The sequence below is a fragment of the Chrysemys picta genome, chromosome 4, assembly GCF_011386835.1.
Source record: "Chrysemys picta bellii isolate R12L10 chromosome 4, ASM1138683v2, whole genome shotgun sequence".
Lineage (NCBI taxonomy): Eukaryota > Metazoa > Chordata > Testudines > Emydidae > Chrysemys > Chrysemys picta.
The window spans coordinates 86017901-86037867 of NC_088794.1; the positions used below are offsets into that span (position 1 = coordinate 86017901).

At 41.3% G+C, this 19967-nt stretch overlaps 1 protein-coding gene across 49 annotated transcripts in view; it reads left to right on the forward strand.

Annotated features, from left to right (window-relative positions):
- GPHN (gephyrin) overlaps nt 1–19967 on the forward strand; it is a 534893-nt gene that overhangs the window by 443110 nt on the left and 71816 nt on the right. For all 49 annotated transcript variants that reach the window (XM_065592887.1, XM_065592897.1, XM_065592862.1 and 46 more), the window contains one exon: nt 4955–5092. In XM_065592887.1, coding sequence (XP_065448959.1) covers nt 4955–5092 — 138 coding nt within the window. The remainder of the gene's footprint in view (nt 1–4954; nt 5093–19967) is intronic.

The following is a 19967-nucleotide window of genomic DNA, read 5'->3' on the forward strand; positions in this document are numbered from 1 at the left end:
ATATAGTGTACTTGGATTTTCAGAAGGCCTTTGACAAGGTCCCTCACCAAAGGCTCTTAAGCAAAGTAAGCTGTCATGGAATAATAGAGAAGATCCTCTCTATCAGTAATTAGTTAAAAGCTAGGAAACAAAGGGTATGAATAAATGTTCAGTTCTCAGAATCGAGAGTGGTGAATAGCCGGGTCCCACAAGGATCTGTACTGAGACCAGTGCTGTTCAACAAATTCATAAATGATCTGGAAAAAAGGGGTAAACAGTGAGGTGGAAAAGATTGCAGACAATATAAAATTACTCAGGATAGTTAAGTCCAAAGAAGACAGTGAAGAGTTACAAAGGGATCTCACAAAACTCGATGACTAGGCAAGAAAATGGCAGATGAAATTCAGTGTTGATAAATACAAAGTAATGCACATTGGAAAACATAATCCAAACATTACATGGAAAATGATGGGGTCTAAATTAGCTGTTACCATTCAAGAAAAAGAACTTAGAGTCATTATAGATAGTTCTCTGAAAATATCTGCTCAATGTGCATCAGCAATCAAAAAACTAACAATAATAGGAACAATTAAGAAGGGGATAGATAGTAAGACAGAAAATATCATAATGTCACTGTACAAATCCCTGGTATGCCCACACCTTAAAAACTGCATGCAGTTCTGGTTGCTCCATCTCAAAAAAGATACATTAGATCTGGAAAAGGTACAGAGAAGGGCAACAAAAATGATTAGGGGTATGGAACAGCTTCCATGTGAGGAGGAATTAAAAAGAGGGGGGGACTGTTCAGCTTGGAAAAGAGACAATTAAGGGGGGATATGATAGAGGTCAGTAAAATTATTAATAGTATGAAGAAAGTGAATAAGGAAGTGTTGTTTACTCCTTCACATAACACAACTAGGGATTACCCAATGAAATTAATAGGCAACAGGTTTAAAACAAACAAAAGGAAGTACTCTTCACACAATGCAAAGTCAACCTGTGGAACTCATTACCAAGGGATGTTGTTAAGGCCAAAGGTGTAACTGCGTTCAAAAAAGAATTAGATAAGTTCATTCAGGATCAGTCTATCAAAGACTAATAGCCAAGATGGTCAGGGATGCAACCCCATGCCCTGGATGTCCCTAAGCCTCTGACTGCCAGAAGCTGGGACTGGACAACAGAGGATGGATCACTCTGTAATTGCACTGTTCTGTTCATTCCCTCTGAAGCATCTGGCACCGGCCTCTGTCAGGCTACATGCATCATTGGTCTGATCCAGTATGAGCATTCTTATATTCTTCTGACCTGTACATGCATGACTAGGATAGAGATCTCATTATGATGTGGTACATAATGTCATCATGCTACATCTTGTTTGGAGTGTTTAATCATATGACATTTCAGTTCTGTTATTACATGTGTAATATGTAAATAGAAACATTGAAATCATGACCCCTTAAAAAAAACAACACAGGATGAAAAACCAGTGTGTCCCCAATGGTAGGTATACTAGGAGACATGAAGTCCAAAGATATGCAACTAGATCTGGAAACTCTATACACAAGATTGCAAAGTCATTCTTCTTATAAAATTTATTTTGTATGGGTGAGCTATCAAATGCTGGATTTTCTAGGAAACACAGCTTAAGCACAAGCTAATCCCATACATTCCAAAAAGCTTATGAATAGCACTGGAGCACCAAGTTGAAAAGTCGAAAGTATACTGAAAGTTCCTGATAGTCACAGCCTGACACCCTCACGAGGAGACCTATATTCATTTAAAATAATTTAAAAAAAATTAGAGCAGCTGTGAAAATATTTTACTGCTCCTGGTTGTTGTTTTTTTTAACCCTGGGCATATTGGTGTGAACCACAGTAAAAAGATTGAGTAGTTCCAGGCAATGTGCTCGTAAAAGATTTATATACATGTCTTGGAATAACTTTTGACTAGCCAGCTGATGTTCTCTTTAATGGATTTCTATTTAGTAATGCAGTAGCAGCTGGTGTTCCAGCAGCCTGATGGTAGTGGAATAGAGGGAAATTGATGCATTGCACTTTCCCTTTTGCTGTCACTGCCAGGACAATTCTTTCTTAGTGTTCCCATTCACATTTCCCAGTTTTCCTTTGCAAAAGAGTGCACGTCTTATACAGTCCACTTAAACATGTTAATATGTGCAGTCTGGCGTCCCCCAGGGCTGCAGGAGCTCTGTCATCCTTTTAACCAATGTTTCTTTTAATGGCAATTACACACTAAAGGATTTTCTGAATCTGAAGTAGTCTTTCTCTCTTCAAACTGCTTTGCTTTCAGAGTTGTCAGTCTCTTGGGCGTAGTAAATAATAAATGTCCCTTTGAAAAGAGGACAAAAGGTGAACTGGAAAATATAAATATTACTTGGGGAACTTAATTCCTATGCTATTCTGAGCCAAGCACAAGAGGAGTCAGAAGGAAATGGGGGCTTTTGCCTGTTTATAAAAAATGACATTGACTTTGGTTTAGTAATAAGATTTGATTGCTTCATGTAGCTTTTGAGAGGCAGCTATACCACTAGGTAATCTTCAGCTATAGAAATTAGTTCATAAATAATGTCCTACATAAGTCATGTGAGTGAGGATGTGTTGACATTGAAGGAAGTTTTATGCACTCAGTCATTACTGTACTGACTCAGCATCATCCTCCTTTGAGCAACGGCAGTTTTTGGCAGTGTGCTTATAAAGTACTTTTACAGCAGACCACAATGGAGACATCCTCTCTTGTTTCAAATAACCTTTTTAAAAGAACTGAAGATACATAAAGCAACAAATAGGGAGCTTGGTAGCCATAGAGACACCAGAGATAAAATACCTAATCTGTGTTACTGATAACACATTATTGCAAGGGAAATGGTTTTAAAAATCAAATTTACTTTTCAGTATTTATGCTATAGCTTTTGTTTTTTTAAACCTATTTTAGGAAGTATGGAATGAAGGGAAGGCAGGTGGGAGTGAGTTAATAGGAGGAAGGGAGTGGAATGGGAGATGTTGAGGAGGGAAAGTGAGATGGGAGAGGAAGGAGAGAGGAAAGGATGGAGAGGAGCATAGAGGGCAAGGAGATTGAAGCTGACAACAGAGTGACTGAGGGACCAGGGCAACAGGAGGGTGGAGCAAACGGCCACCTGGCAAAAAGTAAGACCGTTCTGAGTGGAAAAAAACATAGTCTGGTAAGTCACTCATCACCAGCAAGTAGGAGGTTGGGAGGGCATGGGAGGGGGAGGGCATGAGAGCCCCAGGTCGGCCTCTCTCCCTGCCACTCTGCTGCCAACAGTACTCCCAGGCAAATCCTCAGAGTGCCTTCTTTTTTTCCTCCTATTTTTTCCTTCCTCCTGAAGAGGGAAGTGGCACTTGAGCTCTGGCGCCCCTGTAGCAGAGGATACCTCCAGTTTCCTCCACATTTAGAAGCAGCAGAGGAGCCCTAACGGGGACATACACCACTGCCCCACTGCTGCAGTCATTACTGCCTCTAATTCCTACTGTGACGAGGAGTCTCTCGTTAGTGACTATGGATTTATTCGCAAGTTCTTTGGGGGACCCGTCACACTTTGTATTACAGTAATTAAACCTGGAAGTCACAAATGCATGGATCACCATCGCCCAGTCTGTGTCTGACAGGATGAGATGTAATCGTCTGGCAAGCCAAAGGTGGAAGAAAGTGTTTTTGCTGCTGTTGTTACTTGGTGTCTAAAGTTAAAAAGAGTCCAGGAGGACTTATTGGTTGCATACCATTTTAATGATGGTGGGACAGACACCCTCTTTTGAGGATGAGGGAACAGTTTTGACTGGTGCTTCAGAGTATCTCCCTGGTTGGAGCATTGGCCTGCTAAACCCAGGGTTGTGAGTTCAATCCTTGAGGGGGCCACTTGGGGATCTGGGGCAAAATCAGTCCTTGGTCCTGCTAGTGAAGGCAGGGGACTGGACTCGATGACCTTTCAGGGTCCCTTCCAGTTCTAGGAGATGGGATATCTCCATTCATTAAATTAAAAAAAAAAATTAGCATCACGTGTCATCCCTGGATTTAATTTAGCCATCTGTTCCTCATTCAGCCACTGATCTCATTTAAGCATTAGGATAGCTTGGAAAGAGTTGTGATTTGAACTTGAGATCAAGTAGATTTATACTTCAATTGTTGGCATTTGACAATCTCTCCAAGGATTTTAACATATATGTTGAATGAGAGAGGAGGAAAGAAAAGAAACATGTAGAACTCCTCCACAGATGAGGGCCCTGACTGCTGAAGAGCAGTTACTCACCACAACATTCTGGGGGCAGTCTGTTCAAGAGAAACAACCATCTGAGAGGGTTGCCACTGTCCCTACCTTGCTCCCATAGGTGAATCAGCCTCACATCGTGATCCATGGTGTCAAATATAGCACCATCTTTTGAAAGATATGTAATAGTGATGTACTGTTTTCTTGTCATCATTAAATCTCCCAGAGCATTTTTCATAAGAGCAGGGATATTAACCACTGTAATCATTTTCAGTTTTGAAAATTATATTTTGTTTCCCTAAATTTCCTCTGCAATTTCAGTTAATTTCAGAGCTTATGCTTCAAGGCTTCCGCTGGATAGCTGAGGGGATTTTTTTTTTTTTGTCCCTTAGTGTACTCTGGAGGGTTTTTTAGTCTCCTTTTTCTGAGGCATTAGAGATGGCCACAGCTGGATATTGGATACTGGATAGTGTATTGGTGGCTGTGATATAGAGGAGGTCCACCTAGATGATCTGGTGGTCCCTTCTGGCCTTAACTATGTGACTTTATGAATACAGTAGCTTTCACTTTTTAGCCATAAATGCTGTGAACTTGAAGCTATTCCTCTATGTAGTTTGTAAAACACTATGTTAGTCTTCTGAATGAAAGTTGTTGAATATATGTAAGTCATCCTGTCAGCCTTCCAAGGCAGTGCCATGGAATATTTTCTAAACTGGATGCTCTTCCTCTCTGCAGGTCACAGTGCCGTCGACATTACCAAGGTGGCCAGAAGACATCGCATGTCTCCATTCCCATTGACATCTATGGACAAAGCCTTCATCACAGTTCTGGAGATGACCCCAGTGCTCGGAACAGAAATCATCAATTACCGAGGTACTTTACATTTAGTTGGACTCTTTTTTCTTTTAAATTAGGGCTAGGGAATATTACTTCCTTTATTTTAATCAATTTAAGCACATGGAGACTTCTAGTAATTGTTGGGAGGTGCTTGGGACAGGAACAACACTCTATCCTCCTCCAGTGGAGTTAGTTTTAGAAAGTGAAGTGCAAAGAGCAGGCCTCTCTTTACCAAATCGGAAGGGTGTGCATTGGGCTCAGTGCTTCTTCCTGAAGGAACTATGATCTTCCTATGACTGGAATCCATTGATAACAAAGAGTCCTAGTTTCAGAACACCTGTTTAAAATGATTGAATTCTGTTTCTGTCATGAAAGAAAAGACTAATATACCCCATCCAGCGAAGGATAATAGGAAAATTTCTGTTGCTGGTGTGAACTAGAATTGATGTCAGGACCTAAACATTTAATTCACAGAGATGGGTTCAACTACTGAAGAGTGTTCAACATAATTGATGCTGTTCCCTTCATAAGAGCTGGTGTCCACATTTTACCTACTTGAGTTCAGGGCTTTATATTTTTCTCATAGAAATTTTTCTGAAAATGAAATTAGCACCTTGTGAAAAGTGACAGATAGTCCTAGACACAGCATAAAAAAATTGCTGAGACTAGATTACAGCTTCTGGGTCTTACCTGAACAATTGCAATGAAGTAAAAAAATAAATCTTCTGTATACTGTGGAAAGAGCAACAGGAAAATTAAAAAATATCAGTTGTCTAAGGGAGCAGGGGTGGATATAACAGGGGGAAACTGGACCCTCTCTATGTTGACTCCTTTTGGCCTGTGCTCTCACCTTGTGGGACTCATAAAACCTTTTCCAATCTAAAAGCTCAAGGGGTTGCAGAAGTTCAGTCACTGCAATTATTTGTTCTAACCTGCACTTTTCTACACCCATGTCTCCAGCTCCTCCTCTCAGCCTACCTCTGCAGCTCCTGTTTGGCTCAGAGGCCACTCCAGCACTCTCTTCCTCTTCTGTTAATCAAGGAACTCCACCTTGGTCTCTGCTCTGCCCTGCCCTGCCCCTAACACTTGACCCATCTCTACTAGTGCTCCTGTCTCCCTTCACATCTTGGCTGCTGCTCCACTCCTACTTCATGTAAACTCATGATGATCCCAGTTGTTGGGAAACCACACACACACACCCCAGATCATTTGCCAACTGGGCCTTTATCTTAAATTCGTATCTCCAAACTGGCTGGCCAGAGTGTTCATTCACTGGGATTCTGCTGGGCAGAGAGAGGCTTCAACCTAGGAATACATTAAGGTATTGGATATCTACTCAGAACTGTCCTTCATACTGGAAATTCACATGTCAGGGCAAAAGCAGCCTTTTGACACAGGCTATATCAAGGCCATGGAGCTTCAGCTAACTGTTATATCCAGAAGCCTCTAAGGGACCAAACTTGTACCACTACAATAAATGTTAAAACTCCCATTCACTGTAGTGGGAGCAAGATTGGACCAGAAGGACAGACTCCTTAGAATCCAACCTATATGCTGGCCTGGAGTCTTTTGAAGGCACCTGCCTCAAAGCAGTTATTTGACCCTGTATCCAAAGCGTGGCCTTACATCTTTGTCTAACAGAGAGGATTTAATGCCAGAAGACATGGTTCAGCATATTGGTTCAGACCTGAAGTCTGTTCATCAGCACAAAGCAGTCCTTTGACAGAAGAGAGATCAAGGCAATGGAACTTGAAGTAAGTGGCATCAGAGCAGAGCTGCACCACAGACCCAAAGTTCGGTTTGCAGGAATTGATACTGTAATATTTCTGTGTTCACAATGTTTATACTGTTCTGTGTGAGACAGGTACTGTTGGCCCAGTACCATTCTTCAGTGCTTGTGTTTGGAAACAGGAAGCTGATATATGCTGAACAATAGACTACAGTATCAAGTTTGGCTGCTTAAAGTTTGGTAGCCAAGACACTGAATGCTGCTAAGTTTCCTTGGTTTAGAACCACTTCATAAAGCAGGACCCTCCATCAGACACTTCAAAAAAGCAGTCATGACTCACACCCTGTTTGTCTAGTGCGCACACAGTCATCCCATGGAACAAAGCTATCTATGCTTGCCTGCATAAAAACAAGTAGCTTTCATAGAATCATAGAATCATAGAACTGGAAGGGACCTGAAGAGGTCATCAAGTCCAGTCGCCTGCACTTGTGGCAGGACTAAGTATTATCTAGGCCATTCCTGACAGTCATTTGTCTAACCTGCTCTTAAAAAATCTCCAATGATGGAGATTCCACAACCTCTCTAGGCAATTTATTGCAATGCTTAACCACCCTGACAGGAAGTTTTTCCTAATATCCAACCTAAACCTCCCTTGCTGCAATTTAAACCCATTGTTTCTTGTCCTATCCTCAGAGGTTAAGAAGAACAATTTTTCTCCCTCCTCCTTGTAACAACCTTTTATGTACTTGAAAACGGTTATCACCCCTCTCATCTTCTCTTTTCTAAACGAAACAAACTTGATTTTTTCAATCTTCCCGCATAGGTCATGTTTTCTAGACTTTTAATAATTTTTGTTGCTCTTTTCTGGGCTTTCTATAATTTGTCCACATCTTTCCTGAAATATGGCACCCAGAACTGGACACAATACTCCAATTGAGGCCTAATCAGCGCAGAGTAGAACGAAAGAATTACTTCTCGTGTCTTGCTTACAACACTCCTGCTAATACATCCCAGAAGGATGTTTGCTTTTTTTGCAACAGCTTTACACTGTTGACTCATATTTAGCTTGTGGTCCATTATGTCCCCAGATCCCTTTCAGCAGTATTCCTTCCTAGGCAATCATTTCCCCTTTGATACATGCCACCTCAAATAGCAGTTGCAAGTCGAGTCAATGTTTTGTTCCCATATGGGAACAATTGCACTTACCCAAATAAGGCTATCAGTATTTGGAAGAATTTGAACCAAGGAGTGTCAGCAATGGATTACCTATTGGTGTTTCATGGTCAAAGCAATGCCCCATAGCTTAGGGCAGCAGTTCCCAGCATATGGGGCATGCTCACTTTGAGGGTTTAAAGGACTAGCCAGGGACCTGGAACAGTGACTGTGTAAGTTTCCCCCCAAGCTGTCCTGGTAATAAAGTGGGGATGAAGGAGAGTTTTATTGGTTTTATTTTCTAGAAGGACCAATTAGCTTAGAAATGTTTGAGAAATGCTGGCTTAGGGGGATGTCATGTTGTTACTCCTTCATATAAGGTAAATAGCTTCAATGGATTGAGATGCTTCAAGTATGTTGTTTGGACACAGCTACCCTTTGTAGCACAATAGCAGTGAACCAATAAGTTAGGTTTGAATGAAGTATTAACTAGTGCATGTTGTTCATGGAGAGATCACAGAAAACATTTCCATCATAGACTTGTAGGTGTTGAGCCAAGAAATTGAAAGGTGTAGTTTGTCCAAAACTGTGACTTGATCAGTGAAAGACAGTCTCAAACTGAGTTATACCAACACAGGTCTTCAATTTGTCTCAAATACATGGCATTCATTAAAAGCCTCTCATTGGTACCAAAAGTCCAAGGCACCAGGCTTCTGCCAGGGTGAGTACATAGTCCCGTATCTTGTCCACCAAACAAATCAGGAATGGAGTCATAGATTAGTGAAGTCTTTCATCCTTAAGGTCTGACTGTGCATAGCTGATTTCTTGGTGTTGCACACCTTTGTATTGCAAAGTGTCATCCTGGCCTACTCTGAGATAGCAATACCTAGACTTCATTATCATGTTTTGCTCAACCTGCCTTTTGAAACAGGTATTAGCTCATCATAATTCATAGATAAACTTTCCCACATTTTCATGTGATAGTAAATCATTCATGTTTTATATCATTGGAGCATTAACTGAATAAATCTAAAGACTTTTTCAGTAATCACAACTGTCTTGTTTTGAGAAACTACATCATCTCCTTTCTTAAGGTATTATCATTAGGACTGTCAAGCGATTAAAAAAATTAATCGTGATTAGTCGCATGATTAATTGCGCTGTTAAACAATAATAGAATACAATTTATTCAAATATTTTGGATGCTTTCTATATTTTCAAATATATTTGATTTCAATTACAACACAGAATACAAAGTGCACAGTGTTCACTTTATATTTATTTTTGATTACAAGTATTTGCACTGAAAAATACCCAAAAGAAATAGTATTTTTCAATTTACCTAATACAAGTACGTAGTTCAATCTCTTTATCATGAAAGTTGAACTTACAAATGTAGAATTATGTTAAAATAAAGCCTACATTCAAAAATAAAACAATGTAAAATTTTAGAGCCCGCAACTCCGCTCAGTCCTACTTCTTATTTACAATGTCACCTGAAAGTGAGAACAGGCGTTCTCATGGAACTGTTATAGCTGGCATTGCAAGATATTTATGTGCCAGATGCGCTAAAGATTCATATGTCCGTTCATGCTTCAACTACCATTCCAGGGGACATGCATCCATGCTGATGACAGGTTCTTCTTGATAACAATCCAAAGTAGTGCGGAGTGATGCATCTTCATTATCATCATCTGAGTCAGATGCCACCAGCAGAAGGTTGATTTTCTTTTTTGGTGGTTCGGGTTCTGTAATTTCCACATTGGAGTGTTGCTCTTTTAAGACTTCTGAAAGCATACTCCACACCTCATCCCTCTCAGATTTTGGAAGGCACTTCAGATTCTTAAACCTTGGATCGAGTGCTGTAGCTATCTTTAGAAATCTCTCATTGATACCTTCTTCGCATTTTGTCAAATCTGTAATGAAAATGTTCTTAAAATGAACATGTGCTGGGTCATCATCTGAGACTGCTATAACATGAAATATATGGCAGAATACGGGTAAAACAGAGCAGGGGACAAACAATTCTCCCTCAAAGAGTTCAGTCATAAATTTAATTAATGTATTATTAACGAGCGTCCTCAGCATGGAAGCATGTCCTATAGATTGGTGGCCAAAGCATGAAGGGGCATACGAATGTTTAGCATATCTGGCACATAAATACCTTGCAGTGCTGGCTACAAAAGTGCCATGCAAATACCTGTTCGCATTTTCTGGTGACATTGTAAACAAGAAGAGGGCAGCATTATCTCCTGCAAATGTAAACAAACTTGTCTTAGCGATTGGCTGAACAAGAAGTACGTCTGAGTGGACTTGTAGGCTCTGAAGTTTTACGTTGTTTTGTTTTTGAGTGCAGTTATGTAACAAAAAAAAATCTACATTTGTAAGTTGCACTTTCACAAGAAAGAGATTGCACTACAGTACTTGTCTGAGGTGAATTGAAAAATACTGTATCTTTTGTTTATCATTTTTATAGTGCAAATATTTGTAATAAAAAAAATACACTGTAATTTCAATTACAACACAGAATACAATATATATGAAAATGTAGGAAAATATCCAAAATATTTAATGTATGTTAATTGGTATTCTATTGTTTAACAGTGCAATTAAAACTGTGATTAAAATCGTGATTTTTTTTTTAATCACAATTAATTATTTTTAGTTAATTGCGTGAGTTAACTGCGATTAATCAACAGCCCTAATTATAATGGTTGTCTACTTACAATAAAGTAGATCAGCTGTGTGTAAAAACTATCCCTTTTCCTTCAAAGGTACCAGCCTGGTAAAGTATTGGAATTCATTGCTTTTTTGTTGGCACATTCACCTACCAGGTAGTGACTGTTGTTGGAATTCTTCATGACTTTCTCACTAGATGGAAACTTTCTATCCTGTTTACTTATCTATACATCCGTGAGCTTATTCCACATGTTTACATGATTGTATACCCACATATGAATTCTCATTCCTATCATCTATTTGATATTTGAACTGAACAGGACTCAGTTGTCTTTCTTTCTCTAGACTTCAGATGTGCTGCTTTTTCACTACTGCGGGCTCCCAAGTTCCTACTGACACCTTGGTGAATATCTCAACTGTTTTTGAGTGCAGATTAGGGCTCCAGACCCTTTCCTCAAAGGTTGTAGGCCTGTGCAGTGTGGTTTGAGGTGCTTTCATCAGCCTCACTCCTTTCTGCTTCACCTTCCTGATTTTTCTGTTCAAAAATGACTAGCTTGGTAAATAGTGTATTTCTCAGGTTTATGTTATGGAGCTGCTGCTCACACCACTTCTTTACTGGTGTACTGTAGAATGGGAAGTCTGCTATCTTCCTTGTACTTTGGGAATGTACATTCATTATAACATCTCAGGAACACATTTTGGCATCCATAAGCTCTTTTGAGCTATTGCCTTGTAACCAACCTGACCACTTTCACGAGCAGCCCTAGCCATTTTGTTGACTAAGGCAGAAGGGGAAAAGGCCAGCCAATTAGCAAAGCTGGCAATCAGAGTGGAGCAAAAAAAACCCAAAACCTACAGCTGCCTGCCCTGGTTGGCTGTACCTAGAACTGGCCCTGAATGATTTCTGGCATAGTAGAATAATGGTGGCCTGCTTGAAAATGTTAGCAAGAACCTAACAAATCATTTTAGAGTAAAGTCTTTTCAAGATTTTAATTACCTTTCAGTTTTCACGTTTGATATACATTGCCTAGGATTAATGTTAATACTGGTCCTTGATTTCCTTTATCTGGTTGCTTCTTTATCAATATTTTCTTATTGCATACAGTACATCTTTTGAGGATTCTCACTATTGTATTGGAGTTCTTCTATCCATAACGGGAGTTGATGTTAGTCTCACTGGCAATATTATTTCCCCAAGATATGCAATAAGATCCTAGACTTTGATCTTTTGGTGTGACCTCTATGTCACAAGTGATTAATGATTTCCATAAAAATACTACACAATCAAACATACATATAATTTTCCTGTACATTTGCTAGAATTAGATTAATTCATAAGAATGCTTTCTGTTTAAATTAATTAATATTTAAGTTTTCATTTATTTAGGCTGATATACCTGTTCCTCAGGAAGGGAGTTCAACTGTAGTCCTGAAGCTTTGAATTCAGACCTGTTCCACAGAAAGGGAGTGTCTTTTTTAAAATTTAATACTACTGAGCTCTTGGAATTCAGCTAGCATGTAGGACAAGTGGAATTTTTAAAGTTCAAGGGCTATTGTTGATTTTATAAATAAAGTGCATACACTCGTACAAACATCAAAGCAAAAGAGGAGAAAACAAATCTAATTGATTTGCATTCCTAAATATATCTCAGTATACACAGTAATGGTGCTAAGTGTGTTGCTACATACAGACATTTGGCATCAGTCAGGCTCTTGCCCTTATTCAGAAGACCAACTTGAAATCCACACATCTCTCCATCGTGTTCCCCAATTGATCTTTTCAAGCATTTCAACCCTAACTTTATTCTTCACTAAATTTTTTCCCTTTGCTCAGTAATGATCATGGTACACAGATTTCAGCTATGAGGCATTCATCCAAGATGGAGACCAAAAAAAGAACGTGGCCTAGAAAGTTGCTGGATATCTATAACTGAATGTATGGAATGTCATGATGTCTGAGTTGAAGCTGAAGTAAAACTGTTTATGCGATGTATTACTGAGTGGTTCCAGCTTGAGCTGACTCAGCCATGTGTAGTACAAGCCCTGAAAAGCTGAAATGAGGATAGTTTGAAACCAAAACATTGGCACCCCTATGATGTGGCGATACTCATGTACTGTCTCCCAGAATCCTGAGCTGCCGCATTAGGATTAATTCTGGAAAGGCCTAACTAGTCCATGGCTGCAGCCCTTTGCATTGTGGACTACTGAGTCTTCATGACCAAATGTCAGGAAGAAATGGAAGAAAACCTCCAATCTGGTCAATTCTCTTCCCCAAGAAAAATGCAGAAAGCTTCAAAAAGATAATCCACAATGGGGTAGACATAGTGCAGCATCAAGTGGTGTGCAGATACAGTGACAAGGACTGCTGCCTCAGGGTTGCATTGCCACAGGTCAGCCTGGTTGCAGGCATACAGATGCAACCAAGAGGTCTAGCTAGAGATCAAGAATCTGTTTTACAGTAGAGAGAGCTTGTTTGGGGAGCAAGTAAATGCCTTTTTACAGAAAGGAAAGGGGGGAAAAGTCCATGCTACATTCTCTCAGACCCCGCGCTGTGGACCTCTCCTTTGAGGGAGGGAAGCTCTACTTCAAAAGATGGCTTTCAGATTGATGAATGATTTCAAGATTACTCAGTACCTTCCTGCACAGGTCACTTGGCCTCAACAACATCAAAACCCAAATGATCCTAAGCCCTCTTTCAGCAACTAGAAAACAAAGGGTTCTTTAGCAATGTTCCCTCTAATTTTTTACATCCATGTGTGGAATGAATTTTGTTATGTGTACCAATATGGAGGTGATGTGTGGTGGGGGTGGGGCCAAGGGGTTCGGCGTGTGGGAGGGGGCTTAGGGCTGGGGCAGAGGGTTGAGGCAGAGGGTTGAGGTGCTGGGGGTGTGGGCTCTGGGGTGGGGCCGGGGATGAGGCGTTCAGGGTGCAGGAGGGGGCTCAAGGTGAGGGCAGAGGGTTAGGTTGCGGGCTATGGGGTGGGCTGGGGATGAGGGGTTTGAGGTACAGGTTGCCCTGGGGCTGCAGCAGGGAAAGAAGACTCCCCACAGCCATCTCTTGCTGCAGCAGCCGGGGGAAAGCACCTCTCCCCGCCAGGGCAGCTCTCGGGCCGGGGGAAGAGGCGCCTCTCCCCAGCCGCGGCAGCTCTGGGGCTAGGGTCGGGGAGAGGCGCCTCTCCGCAGCAGCTCCAGGGCTGGGGTTGGGGGAGAGTTGCCTTGATAGCCTGCTGCACGGCCGCGCAGCTTAGAGGGAATGTAGATCCTTAGCATATAGGATAGCCTGCCGCTACCAATATTTTGCATGGTTCTTCGTGTCAAAGGCCAATTGGCAGCCTTTTCCCCAATGGCCTCTGGTACCTTGGATACATGGTTCCTGAATATTGTTCAATGGGGACATAAGATCAGGTTTTCAGAAAGCCAGGTAGCAAAGATCCTGTCAATGCTAAGAAGAAACAAAGGTTTGATGATCCTAATATCCTCAAACTGACCCAGATAGATTTGGTTCACAACTTGGTAGTGGATGGCAAAAGCCAGTCCACCCAAGTTGAGAGTATGGCTTCAACCTCAGAACCAGGGCCATTTCCTCCATCCAATACAGGAGCCCTGTAACTTCTGTCTGAGCCGGTGTCTTGTGTTCTTTCATCTTGAAATCCCAGACAGACCTAAAATGGAAAAGGGTTGCAAATTGGTTCAGTCAAGCCCAAAGTGACCCCTTCACTTGACCCCCTCCAAAACTGCTTGACTATTTTCTTTAACCACCTGAATTTACATAAAGACTAAATTTCTCAGCTATTCTAGCCTATCACAAACTAAGTGAAGGTGAACCACTCTCTATGCCAGGGATGGCCAACCTGTGGCTCCAGAGTCACATGCGGCTCTTCAGAAGTTAATATGCGGCTCCTTGTATAGGCACCGATTCTGGGCCTGGAGCTACAGGCGGCAACTTTCCAATGTGCCGGGGGGTGCTCACTGCTCAACCCCTGGCTCTGCCCCAACTCCACCCCTTCCTGCCCCCTTCCCTGAGCCTGCTTTGCCCTCACTTCTCCCCCTCCGACCCTCCTGCATGCCACAAAACAGCTGATCGGGAGGGAGGGGGAGGTGCTGATCAGCGGGGTTGCCGATGGGCAGAGGGGCGGGGAGCTGATGGGAGGCTGCTGACGTATTACTGTGGCTCTTTGGCAATGTACATTGGTAAATTCTGGCTCCTTCTCAGGTTCAGGTTGGCCACCACTGCTCTATGCAGTCCCTTGTCAGGTCCATGTAGTGACTTCAAAAAATAATAATATTAAAATACCCCCTGTGGTGTGGGATATAGACTTCATTCTGACAAAGCTGAAAAAAATCTCATTTTGAACCACTTAGTTCCTGGGATCTGAAATTTCATACATGGAAGTTTATTTTCCTTTTGTCAATGACTTAACTCATATGTGAGAACTTCAGGCCACAGTGACTGATCCACGCTATACCAAGCTTTATGAGAATAAGGCAGTGCTGTGGATTCAACCAGATTCTCTCCCCAGCACAACATCGTGGTTCCATATAAATAAGACAAACTTTCATCTCATGTCCACATCACACAGTGGACCCTTCTCCACAAAAAGTTCTTAGGGGATTCTCTTTGGAGTAGACTGAAACGCTTTGAAAATTCATCCAACTCTTTGTTTCTGTTGAAACTAGATCTCTGAGCTATAATATTACCAAGAGGATTGTCTAAATGGATATTCAAGTGGATTTCTTTTTATGATGATCTGGCTGAGCAGAAACTGGAAAGCCACATTAAGGCTCAGTCAGTGGAAAGAAAAGCTATCTCTGCTGCTTATTCCAGAGATGTCCCATAGCACACATCTGTAAAACAGTGACATGGTCCTTTTCTCTTCACACTAAGCATTATTGACTGGAAAATCCATTTCACACTCTCCTTTATCCAGAAGTTGTTTTCAAGGTAAAGAAGGCCAAACATTACCACCTCAATGAACTCTTATTTAGATTGTCCCTTATTTTAAGTAACTAATTTTTCTAATATTTTAATAATTCTAATTCGCTTATTTTAGCTTTGCTTTCTGCATAACTGCAGAAAAACACTGAACTGTTGGGGAGGGAAAGCATTTTAACATGGGACGGGGTAGTGCATGATATCCATTAGGGGGCCTGGCTCACAACTTTATCCCATTACCACTGCCCTTGGGCATCAAAATTCTTAACAGCTGTGCAAGTTTCATTAAGACACAAAACTAAGACTCCTATTACAGTGATATTTTCAAAGAAACAAAATTCACAGGCCTTTTCTGTTAACACCAAAAAGCTATTATCACAAGGAAGGGGAGTCTGAAGACGCAGAAGATATTTCAAAACTTTTGTTTTTAAAAATCAAAATTAGTCATAAACAGTAGGGTGAAAAAGATTTTTAGACTTCCACGATGAAAGTGCAAACAAAAGAGAGTAAAAAAATATATTTGAGAATGTCTTTACTTTTTTTAATTAAATGCCCAAAGCTTCACCAAACACTATTTCTTTTTCTTTCCTTAATGAAATGCTTTCTAGCTGCTCGCTGTCCATTTGTTCACCCCAAATAGCACATGGCAGGATGCCAGGAACATACTGTCCACCATCTCTCTCTAATTGGTGTGATTTTTGCATGCAGACAAGAAATAAAATGAAGACAGCTTACCTGCTCAAATTAGAAGCATTACTTTTGCATTGGATTTGTGCGTGTATAAAGAGAGGGGGCATTCACTATTTCTCTGAAAGCTGATTTCTCAGCTATAATTAAAATGTTGTGTATGTCCTATTCTCCCCTTCACTACAATTACTCAAGCTTTGTAGTAAGCTTTCTAATAAAAAGAAGTTACTTCCACATAAGACAATGTGGAGACTATTAATGGGTATCAAAGGTACCTTTCTAGCTGCTATAGTGAAGAATATGTCAGCATTTACATGCTAATTCCTACTATAAAAGCAGAAGTTCTAAAATGCACTATAAATATTCGCTCCAGGATATATATATATATAAAAATTGTAATTTACATTACAACTCCATTTAACTGAAGTCCAGTTCACCAGTATGCACACATATCAAGGTTTAGTTAACTTACAAGTTTGAAAAGCTTGGCCTGCTGCTGTACAAAACTAATCTCACCTGCACTTTCCCATTTCCCTTTCAAAAATCTCACACTCAGTCTCTCTCTCTCTCTTTCTCCTCCTAACCCCAAATCACACGCATACTCCTGTCTTCCTTAAAAAGAAATACACGTACATACACACAGTCTTATCTGAGGCTCTCACTTGGTTCCCCCACTAAATTCTCACATCTACAACTACCCATATTGCCAAAGTTTTTCTCAACAAAATCACACACATGCCAAGATTCCCCCTCAGGTACAGGACAGCACCCTCTGCAGTTTAACACACACACTCCCCAACTCAGACTGCTGGCACCCAAACCCCTCGGTAACTCCTCACCCCATACACAGTCCTCTCCCCCACGCTCACATACATTGAACCACCTTCCTGTCTCTCCCTCTCCCACTCTTTTTCAGAGTTACCTGACTGTGGAGTGGCTCTAAGCAGCCTCCCCAATTGTCCACATTGCCTCCAGCGGCAGAAGAATAAGCTTTTCAGAAGCTGGAGTTTCTTTCTCCTCTGCTGCCTTTGCAAAAGCAGACACAGAACATGAGCCAGGGTTGGGGGCTAAATAGTTTAGGCTGGGGGACCCTTCAGGCTGAATTAAGGATATTCAGGGTCTTAAGCATATCCCACATGGGGGACTTCCTATACACTGGCCCCATCCCTCTACATTATGGCAATGCCCCCCCCCCCCTCCAGGTTGTGGGCACCCCCATTTAAGGTGGTAGAAACTGAGGATTCTGTTCCCCTGGCTGCTAAGAAGTATGGCAGGGTCTGTGGTTCCCCTCATCCTTGTTTACAAGGCACCAAATGGGTCTTGGGTCCTCCTCACTCCTTCCTCCTTCTGGACCACCTCCCCTCAAAGGATTCCCTGCTCAAGAGAGGTGGCAGGGTCTTCTGCCGTCTTCACATGGCTAACTGGAGCAGAAGTATTCCCTGCCCTGAAGAGTTTACAATCTAAGTACAAGACTGGATACAGCAGATGGGAGATCAAAAAAGAAAGAATGAAACAATACTATCACCTCTACTGCCAACAAGGGGAGGGAAAAATATGAAAACAACCCCAATCCGTCTTTAAAAATTAGTTTAATCTAAACTGGAATCACAAACACTAAAATGCATTAATCATCACTGTACAATTATTGCATGGTCTCACTAGGGCCAGAGTTAAGATTGTTTTGGGTGCCTTAACTATGCATTTCCATATCTTAATGTGTTTGGATTTCTTTTAAGTGTAAGCCTAACTCTGAATTTCCTGGGTTTGTAATGTTTGATTTTTGGATAATCAGAACATTCCTGTAATTATTTTTTACTCCTAAATTACTGATGCGTACTCTTTTAACTCTGTTTTAATGTCATTTTTGTCTTTATATATATTTTCCAAATTTGAGAGTACATATCAGTAACTTTACCTAATATATTAAAAAATAATAGTTTGGTTATGGTTATGAAGTGCAATTCAAGAGAAGATGTGCCAGCGAACAACCCCAATCACAAGCTAAGATTACATAAACAACTCTGACACCAACGTTCTCTGTCTCACACGCACACACAAGACTGGCACCTAAGCAATTTTAACTGTGTCCTTGTAACAAAATTCAATTAGCAATTCAAGAGTACCTGAAAAACCTGTCTGTCCCTCCATCCAGCTAACGTTTCTTATGTGCCCATGACCATAGCATACGGACATCCAAACAACCATATTTTCTTACTGAGCAAAACAATTCCATCTACCTCTAATAAGACAAATATTATTAGAGGTAAAGCTACTTTATAGCATGATTTTTACACTAATTCATAAAAATATGTTCAGGAATGGATCATGTTTGTATTCAGGGCTCAATTCAGCACCTTTCTCCAATGCAGAATTCTCTTTAAAAAATACTGTTTTTAAAAAAGGTTAAAGATTTTTCCTTTACAAATACAAAAAAGATTGTAAATGTTTCTTTAAGAAGTCTCAATGTATGCAAACATTTGTTTTAGTTTCATAGGCCACGTCTAACTTTGGTCGATGCAAGTTATACTGGCATAAAGCCGCTGCAGTTAGTGTATCGCTTGTGCACCTGCATACATGGCTCCTTGCGTCAGTGCTGTGCATACTCACCAGGAAATGCTTGTGTTGATGCACAGCATGGTGCACAATGGGTAAGTATCCCAGTGTGCAGCCTGTCACCATCCAGTGTGCTCTCTTTTGGGAAGGTCTGGCAAGGCATGGTGGGACAGAAATTAGCCACGCAGGGGTGACTGGGAGCAAGGAGTCAAATTCCCAGCATGCAATTGTCTCCATCCCATAATGTCATCTATATCCCATAATTTTCACGCCTTTTAAAAAAATCCTACGAACCTAAGCAGCCATCCTCACTGTCTGCCATCGCCAACAGAAGCATGGAGCCTGCACAGCTCTACATTAGTGTGATAAACATTGCAAGTACAGGATACACAATCCTCCGGTATTTGTAGAGTTGTAAAAAGAATCAAATTGGGAGGAACATGATTTCTTGGAGGACAGATTGCTGTGGGACATAGCGAGAACCAATTCAAGTTTGTTGGTGGTGTTCACAGAGCTGCTGCAGATGGTGGAGTGCCGCTTCTGGGCTCAAGAAACAAGCACTGACTAGTGGGATTGCATCGTAATGGGGGCTTGGGATGACAAGCCGTGGTTGCAGAACTTTTGGATGCCTTAAAGCCACATTCATAGATCTGTGAGCTGAGCTTACCCTAGCCCGCCAGTGCAGGAACACCAAAATGAGAGCCGCAATGACAGTGGAGAATTGAGTGACAGTTGCACTGATGGAAACTTGCAATGCCAAAGTGCTACTAGTCGGAAATTCTTTTGGAGTTGGAAAATCCACTGCTGGGGCCATTGTTATGCAAGTGTGCAGAGCCATTAATTGTCTCCTGCTACGCAGGACTGTGACTCTCAGCAATGTGCAGGACATAATGGTTGGATTTGCAGCAATGAGGTTCCTGAACTGAAGTGGAGCGGTAGATGACACCAGCCCTTGTTTTGGCACATGGCCACAGTGTACATGAACAGAAAGAACTAATTTCCTATGGTTATGCAAGTGCTATTGGCGCACCAGAGATGCTTCATCGACATCAGTGTTGACTGGTGCATGACGCTCACATCTTTAAGAGCATAGGACTGTTCAGAAAGCTACAGGCAGGGACTTTCCCAACCAGCAGATTATCACTGACAATGTTGAAATGTCAGTAGTGATCCTGGGG